The 9,212-nt window shown below is 35.5% G+C and overlaps 1 protein-coding gene across 1 annotated transcript; it reads left to right on the top strand.

The window, feature by feature from the left end:
• The first annotated feature begins 4,407 nt into the window (after nucleotides 1-4,407).
• On the top strand, nucleotides 4,408-8,953 carry Kera (keratocan). The gene is made up of 2 exons (XM_042693396.1): nucleotides 4,408-5,293; nucleotides 8,787-8,953. Exons 1-2 carry the CDS (start codon nucleotides 4,408-4,410, stop codon nucleotides 8,951-8,953), a joined length of 1,053 nt encoding a protein of 350 aa, XP_042549330.1.
• Nucleotides 8,954-9,212: the final 259 nt, after the last annotated feature.

Genomic DNA, 9,212 nt, shown 5'->3' with positions numbered 1-9,212 from the left:
AGACCAGAGGTATGGTTCAATTAGTAATAAAAAAAGCCAAGAGAGAGCACCTAGACCTGAGTTTAAGTCAAGATATAAGTCTTATCTGCCATTTTTCATTCCCCTGCCCCTGTATAGTGATTTGCCTCTTTCTCCTAGGTTGAATTGCAACAGTGGTCACATGAAATGACAAGAGCACTTAGAAGTAATAGGACACAGTGAATGGTGTTGTAGATGAATGTTTTTGAAGCATGTAAAAGAAGATATCCAGAAACAGATGATCTTTTTCCATCACTTGGCTTGGATGTATGGATTTAAGCAGTCATCATAATAGAAGATATGCTTACAACCATGGAATTAGGCATGAAGACTAAGTAACAGAGAAACTCAAATTTTTACAGAGTGTTAGAAAGAAGAGCTAGACAGCTCAGAGAGATAGACAGAGAGAAGTCATAAAAATGAACAAGACAAACCTAGAGGAGCATTTAATAACAATCAGAGCTGTGTTTGGTGGCACATGCCTAAATTCTCAGCACTTAGGAGGTTGAGGCAGGAGGATTCAGAACTGGAGACTATCCAGATCAGTAATGTGTATATGTATATGCGTATATATATCTATCTATATAGATATACATTGATATATAATTTATACAAATTATATAAATTGAAGGTCACTATTCTCAAAGGTTATAGCCAAGTAAGCTAAACACTAAAAGATTTCAGGAGTAAAGTGTATATGAAGAGTGTATATGTATAAAATTTAGAAGTTGTACATTGGTGAGTAGACCACAAATGGAATGGAAAACAGACTAGAGTTTTCTTACCATGATCATGTGGCCTCATTTGTGTCATAAAATGAGTTATTAAGAAATGATTGAAATCACTTTGGCTAAAAATGAAAATTAAGAGCTAAAGTAGAGGCTGCCTATGCAGATACAAGCACCATCTGTTAGTTATATACTGAGAGTTTAGAAACACAAAACAAAGAGGAAAGGAAACAAGTATTCAGTGTAGAGAAGATATCACTATTATGAGACTGTAAATAACACTTGATTAATTTCCTAACATAGGATGAGTATACTATAGGACTTAACAGAGATGTTTGATTCAGCATAGTCAACAAAAGCCCTGTAATAACACAGATGCATTTTCAGTTAAGCATGTGGTAATCATACTTTTTAAAAAGGTTAAAAAATCACCTCTATGTATGAGAAATAGGGCTAATCCTGTGAGGAGTCCATTATTGTTCTAAGATGATAACATTAAAGTTCTAGTTGACAGGTGTAAGGATAAACAGAAGAAAGAAGCTGGCTCATAAACAAGACTTTCAAGGCAGGGCTCTCTTCTCTTCCCTGTTCTCATTGTGGTTCTGCTCACATTAGCAGTGGTGACTCAGAATATAGTACATTTATGTGGTGTGTGTGTGTGTGTGCGTGTGTGTGTGTGTGTGTGTGTGTGTGTGTGTGTCTGTCTGTCCCAGGGCAGAGAGTGGACACTGACCGCTGGTTAGTGTTCTGGTTAGCACTTTACCACTTGAGACATAGCTCCACTTTCAGCTGTTTGGTGGTTAATTGGAATGAAGAGTCTCATAGATTTACCTGCTGGAGCTAGCCTCAAACTCCAATCCTCAGATCTGAGTCTTCTCAGCAGCTAGGATTACAGGCATAAGCCATTGGCACGCAGAAGGAGTTTTTTTTTTTTTACAGTCAATTACCAAAATATTATCTGAGAAAAAAAGATATGTTTATTTGTGTATTTTCTCAAAGACATGCTTTTTATTGAATAGAAGAAATGGAAGATTTGCATTTAAGAAAAAATAGTAGCACAACAGAATGTATTATAAAGCACTAAATACAAAACATGTGTTATGTTATAATGAGCAGACTCATCTCATTTTAATAATTATTCTCCATACATTGTTAATAGAGGGAGAGAGATACAAAACTTGTTTACTTACTTACTGCCAAAATCAGGCATAGCTTCCCATTTTTTAAACTTTTTAAGTATATTTGCCTCTTTTGCCTTTTTCCTTTCATCAAAGACTTTCTGACATCTGTTTTATATCATAAATGAATAAAATAATGTCCACATACACATAGAACATTGATATTATTTCTTTGTATCTCATTATTTTTCTTAAGTACATCTAGAGGAAAATATGGTAAAATTAAGAAATCCCTACAGTTGCTGGGGGGAGGGGGAGGGGAGCGGAGAGGGGAGCAGAGGGGAATCAGTTTTATCTATCAATCAGCATATTACAACTTTGGAGCTGTGAATTAAAAGCAAAATTGCCCTGAATTCTGTAGTAAGTTTCTTAAATGAAAATAAGAATTTCTTTTGCAACTATTGAAAGTCTGTGGTTGTTTGAGGGGTTAAGGTTGGAGCCACTGGTACATATGTTTAACGGAGAACTCATAAAAGCCAGGACAGCTGAGACTGGGTCAATCCATTTCTATGAACAAGCAGTGACCAATAGAAAAGGACGAAGAAGTTCCAAGAAGGCTGAGGTAAGCCTTCTAGTGAAGTCTTGTCAAACTGGAAACAATGCATCAAAAGGTGTTCATGGGGACTGGACATAGTAGGTTTTACTGTTTCTCATAGGAGACCTGACAGTATAAAGTCCAACAATTTTTTTTTTTTAGTCACATAATTTTTCCTCAACTGATTTTTAGCCAACTGCAGACTCAGATACCAGGCTCGACAGTGTATTCCTGGAAGTCAAGGTAAATAATTTTACATTTAAAAAATTTTAAGAATTCACAATTCTGATTCATCAGCTATAGAGTTACAAGTTCAATATCTAAAAAATTCCCTGTTCTAGAAAAACAAAAATTAATGTGGATCTGTTGGAATGAGGCCAGAATAGCATTCTAAACTGCAGGAAGTTCCACACCTTGCAGAAGCAGCTCTGCACTTGTCATTTTTTACAAATTAATGGCAAAATTGAAGGGTCATAAATTATTGACATTATCTTTTTCTCATATAATCAGTTCGACTCATTCTGTCTTTATCAACTCATTTAAGTGAACATTGATCAAAATGTTATTTTTATATATGTATATGAAACATATGCATTTTCTAAGTAAATGTTTAATGTTTTAAATGTTTAATGTTTTAAATGTTTATCTACTCATATATATGTGTGTATATTGGCGTATGTATGAATATATACACATGTATACATCTGCATATTTTCCTGTTAAGAGTTCTTTATGACCATAAATTTCTGATGTAATTAGTAGAAAATATTCTTCTGAATGTACCACATATTTGAAAATATTAACCTGGTCTATTATTATCTATACTGAAGATATGAATATCAGTTAATTCTCTATCTATATTCTAAACATGATTTTTCCTTTGTGTTTTACCAAGCATAACAACTACATAGTTGAATACATATATTCATATGTATATATTATAAATATATAGAAATTACATGACTGCTATGTTCAACTCAATATAATAGTCTATATACAGGTATATATGTGTGTCTACATGTTTAAAAAGTGCCTATACAAGAGGTACATTACATAAATTATGTATATGAGAGAATGATTATATATGAGAGTTTATAATTCAATTTCTTGGTTGGACACCTTGATTATATTCTTAAAATTATAGAAATGTTTTCCTTCACAAAATAAAACTTACCCATGAAGTTCTGCAACCACAAAAGAGTAATAATATATTTCTTCAGACTCTGCAGCCTTCTTTCACAAGGAACTGCTAAAGTATTCTTTGATCTGTTTATTTCTTTGGTTCAAGAGCCAGCAAACCTGGGAAATCTCTTACAGATGTACTCATTTCATAGTAAAAGTAAAAGCAAAAACATATGTCTACCTTTAGAACAATACAAATGCACAGCTTGAATTATAGTAAACGATCACATCTTGGTACTTTTATATTTAACTACTGGTTTCAGTTAAGTTCCTTGAATTAAGTAGCTTGCCATGGAAAAGCATTTAGGACTGCTAAAATTTGCTTTCCACTTCTCAGTTTTCATTGTGACTGGATTAAAACCAGGAAGCTACAAGTTGGTAACTTTTTTTCAGTGCTTGCAAAATGCCTTGTTTGTCACACTAAATAAGTGTATTCACAAATAAGCCTACTTAAGTTTTCATAATATTAATAAATTCAATGTATTTAAAGTTAAACTTCTTTACAGTAAATTTAATGATTTACATCTAAGAATAAAACATTATTGTTTATTAATATATAAAATTAATTTTTGATGACACTGAGCTTGAACCCATGGCCTCACACTTTCTAGCCACTTGAGCCTCACTCCTAACCCAGAATTGTTGATGTTGTCATCTCTTTCCTGGAGAAGCAATATTTACAAGTCATGTTGATATATGCAGTTATCTAAAGTTCAAGAACCATAAATATCTAATAGCTGTGCTTCTTATTCCATAGGTTAACAGAATGGCAACCACAATTTGTTTCCTCATTGGGGTGTTGTTCATAACAGACACTGTGTGGACTCAAAGCATGAGACAGGCTTATGAGGTACAAGAGCTAGAGGACTGGACTGTGGATGACTTTGATTGCCCCATGGAATGTTTCTGTCCACCTAGTTTCCCTACTGCTTTATACTGTGAAAATCGAGGTCTCAAAGAAATTCCTGCAATCCCTTCAAGGATCAGGTACCTCTACCTTGAAAACAACCTGATAGAAACCATCCCTGAGAAGCCTTTTGAGAATGCCACCCAACTGAGATGGATAAACTTGAACAAAAACAAAATAACCAACTATGGAATAGAAAAAGGGGCCCTGAGCCAGCTGAAGAAGCTGCTTTTCTTATTTCTGGAAGATAATGAACTAGAGGAGGTACCTTCTCCTCTGCCGAGGAGTTTAGAACAGTTACAACTAGCTAGAAACAAGGTATCCAGAATTCCTCAAGGGACCTTCAACAATCTAGAAAACCTGACCCTTCTAGATCTACAGCACAATAAACTATTTGACAATGCTTTTCAAAGAGACACCTTCAAGGGACTTAAGAACCTCATGCAGCTGAATATGGCCAAGAACGCCCTGAAGAACATGCCTCCAAGGTTACCAGCCAACACCATGCAGCTGTTTCTGGACAACAATTCTATTGAAGGAATTCCAGAGAATTATTTCAATGTGATCCCCAAAGTAGCCTTCCTGAGACTCAACCACAATAAACTATCAGATGCAGGTCTCCCATCAAGTGGCTTCGATGTAACATCTATTTTAGATCTTCAACTGTCTTACAATCGACTCACGAAGTTTCCCAGAATCAATGCTCACTTACAGCACCTTCACCTGGATCACAACAAAATTAAAAGTAAGTGATAATGGGGGGGGGGTGTCCATGATTAAAATGCTCATCTTCATCATATCCATTCTGCATCCTCTTTAGAAGTAGCAATCGTAGCCACGCATTGGTGGCTCACTTCTGCCATCCTGGCTAATCAGAAGGCTGAGATCCAGAGGATCATGTCTTGAGGCCATTTACATCAGAAAGGTTCACCAGAAAAATAACCAGCAAAGAACAAGGCTGGAGGTGGTGCTCAAATGGTAGAACAACAGCTAAAATTCTAATGCATTTTCAATTTTAATGACTACATTTTATCTGTTTCAATGAACCAGGATGTCCAATTCTCCAAATTCAAGATAGCGAAGAAGACCTTTGTAATCCCAAGAGCACAGCTGAACTGTTTCCATCTTCTTTTACTCTGCCTCTGAGGGTAGACTGACCTTGAACTCATGATCAGCCTACTCCCTGCAGCCTCTGAAGTATTGTAATTATAAGCATGTTTTACCATATAGGTATACCTGGGGCTAAGTTTATTTAAGAAAGTAAGCAGGACAAAAATAACCTCATGAAGAGTAAAAAGATGGAATATGATTTCAGAGTCAATAGCAAAGCCATAACATCCTAAAAGATATAGAACAATGGATGGCTGGAACTCTGTACAGAGTATCTGCTTCAACTACAAAGTAGTGTGTGTTTCTCAAAGTTCTAAGTGTGCAGGTTGGTGTCTGCACCCTCTGAGTTTCTGACTGAGAGGTCTGGGGAAAGGATGTCAGAATTTTCATCCTTCTCGAGTGATACTGACCGCTACTCTGACCATGACATCTTGAGAGCCAATTACTTCCACTTAAGACTTTCCTTAATTGAAATGAAAGTCAATTTTCCTAGACATGATAGCTTAGCAGCAACCTCGCAAGCCTCTCTCCTTTCCTGCAAGCAGATTTTGGTAAGGACGCAGGGAATGAGTATGAAGTCCTGGAGGTAAAGATGCCATCAAGGAAAGAAGTGGTTACAGACAGCAGAGGCTGTGCACAAAAGAAAGACACCTGACCTCTTTCTTCACCATTCTGCCCATGTCAAGTGCATCTGGTATAAATATGGGCAACATCTCAATTCAGACATCTGTTTATCAGCTATCTGTTTATCTTTAACCACTGCCCCTTTAGGAAGACAACCTTTCAGAGATTTCTCCTGAACACCACTTGGAAGTAAATTTCTAAATTATATTCAATCAGAGGGTTTGAAGATATGTGAGAAGATTGTACTCCTAATAATTTATGCTCTAATATATCATTAGAGCAAAAATCACATGAAAATATTATTTATTGTTTTTCTACTGGGAACTGTTCCTATACTCAATTTTTTTCTCTTTTTGCTTTCTGGCAACCAGATACTTAAGCATACAATCCAGGAATTAAATGGCTACCATCACTGCAGTTATTTTTCCATAATGAGGACACATAGTTTAAACCTGTAGTCAAAAACAAAAGATGTAGCAGGAAAAACAGGGTTAGCAGATGAATATCTTTAACTGAGCCAAATAATATAATACCTAAGACTGATATAAGAGTGCAATTTTCTTCTCAAAAGTTCTGTGCTTTTATGTTCATTCTTTATTTTCAAATACTCAGTGTGGGATGTTACTTTCAGATGATCACATATACTGTGAACTGGAGTTATCAGCCTGAGAATTTCAAAATGAGTATGTTTAAGAACGAGGCTCCATTTTATTCAAAGCACAGTTAAGTAGGAGTGCATACTATATTTTCTCTACCCACATTTTGGAAAGGTTTGTTTAAGAGGGTTTGCTCAGACATTTCTATTTCCCAGTTGTTTTCATAACTTGGTCAACATCAGAATCCCTTAGATTGCTTTGCAAAACAGGTTTCTAGGTTCTACTCCAAGTGATTCTGATGTAGAGGTCTGGGATGAGGCAAGCAATTTTGCTACCCAGTGGTATTAATCTCTTGGTTCACAACTGGTGAACCACTAAAGTTTTAAAAAGTGGGATAAAATTAGAAATTCTATAAAAGGAAAAACTGAAGTTCAGTGAGATGAGGATATTTGCCAAAGAGCAGAGTAGTAAAAGCCAAATAGTTGTTAATAATATAGTTTCCAAGAAATGTAACTCATATAAAAAGTCCTCAAAATTTACCAGTAAATTTCTCATGCAGTATTATAAAAAGATCTATTTCCAAACATCAGAAGGAACACAAATATTGATGAAAAATGTATCTATTCAAGGAAGTTCACAACATTTTCTGAGAAGTACTACAATTTATGAATATATGATTAAATTTAGAACTTTGGTTTCTCATATTTTTTTCATTCAGTTATGTGTTATTAGGAATGAGGGGGATAGGATCTGAATCACAGCACTAAAAGGAACAAAGTCTCAGCTAAGCAATGGACTCTAGGTAGCATCAGAAAAACTGGGCTTGATGGTGTTTCCACAATGCCCAAGTGGGCAGAACCAATCATAAATCACATATAATCACAAATCTCTCTGCATTATGAAGACACAGAAGAAAGAGACTGCTCAAGTGTTGGGAGTTTTAATCAGGAGAGAGTCCTTGCTCAAAATCATTTCATAATGGCAGCAGAATGCATAGATTTGTATTTTAGATCAATTGTTACACACCCCTCTAATTTGTATAAGTTGATTGCACCTTCTCTCTTGAGGATGCTCTAAAAATTTAAATCTAGTGTAATCATTGGTGCCAAAGGCTCTGATTGATCCAAGGCAGGTACACAATTTCTCCAATGCTAACTGGGTGAAAGTGTTGATGGGATATTTCCTGGCTTGTGTCTTTGGTAACTCAATTCTTGTCAAGTGTTTTGTTCTGAATTACATGTACTTAAATGTGAAGATTTAAGGTTGTTTTAGGAATCAATATGCAAAGGTACAGCAATTGCACTTTTTTATTAATTGTCTCCACACTCTGTTCTGCATTTGTACAGGTAATTTACACTGACTTTCCACTCACTCAGCTATAAGGCTTTCCATCCATGCTTTCCACTCACCCATTTACTACTCATTTTTATCAGGATCAGGCCTGAACTCCACTTTAAATCCCCTGAATATGACAGTCATCATCCTATGATAATATAAACATTCTTTATCTCACCTGAAAGCTTAGCCAAAAAATTATAACTGAAAAACCTTTGTTATCACAGCTCATTACAATATTTTATTTTTAGTGTTCTTTAGTAAGTATAGCAGACTATAGAATGAGAAAAGTTGACCGTACCTGGATTGCACTTTTTCAGGGCTATTTCTATAATATGTGTGTGTGAGAGTGTGTGAATAATCAGCTAAAATATAAAATAAAATGTCAATCATATAAATATGCATCATGCATACTATTCATATAAAATATGTATGAGTAATCACACATTTGTACCAGTTTCTTATATCAGGTCAGAAGGTCCTCCCATTGCACCACTACAATAACTTCTTGGTCTTCAGCCTGTAGTGCTTCTAGTGTTTTCATCCATTCATTCATGGTCTTTGTCTCCATAGGTGTGAACGTCTCTGTAATATGCCCTACCATACTGCGTGCAGATCAAGATGCCTTCATTTATGGACCTCAACTGAGCTACCTTCGTCTGGATGGAAACGAAATCAAATCACCAATCCCAATGGACTTCATGGCATGCTTCAAGCTTCTTCAAGCTGTCATCATTTAAACATATCTCTGCTTACATCCAAAACTGGCTTAAGAGTTAATGTTTCTGATATGAAATTTGGTCACCTTTTATAGTGTTAGGATGAAAAGCATATTCCTAGCTGCTCTTGGCCACCATTTTCATGTGTGCAGATTATTTTTTTCTATTCACAGATGCTACTGCTATTTTGTCTATTTGCTTTTCTTTAACAGACACAGAGTTAAGATAGTCTATCAACTCAAAGGTAGTTATTTTTGTCTCTTTCACGACTAATATTCAA

Source organism: Dipodomys spectabilis, unplaced genomic scaffold (assembly GCF_019054845.1).
Source record: "Dipodomys spectabilis isolate Male_0828 unplaced genomic scaffold, ASM1905484v1 ptg000163l, whole genome shotgun sequence".
Taxonomy (NCBI): Eukaryota; Metazoa; Chordata; class Mammalia; order Rodentia; family Heteromyidae; genus Dipodomys; species Dipodomys spectabilis.
This window is presented reverse-complemented; position numbering and strand designations above follow the sequence as displayed.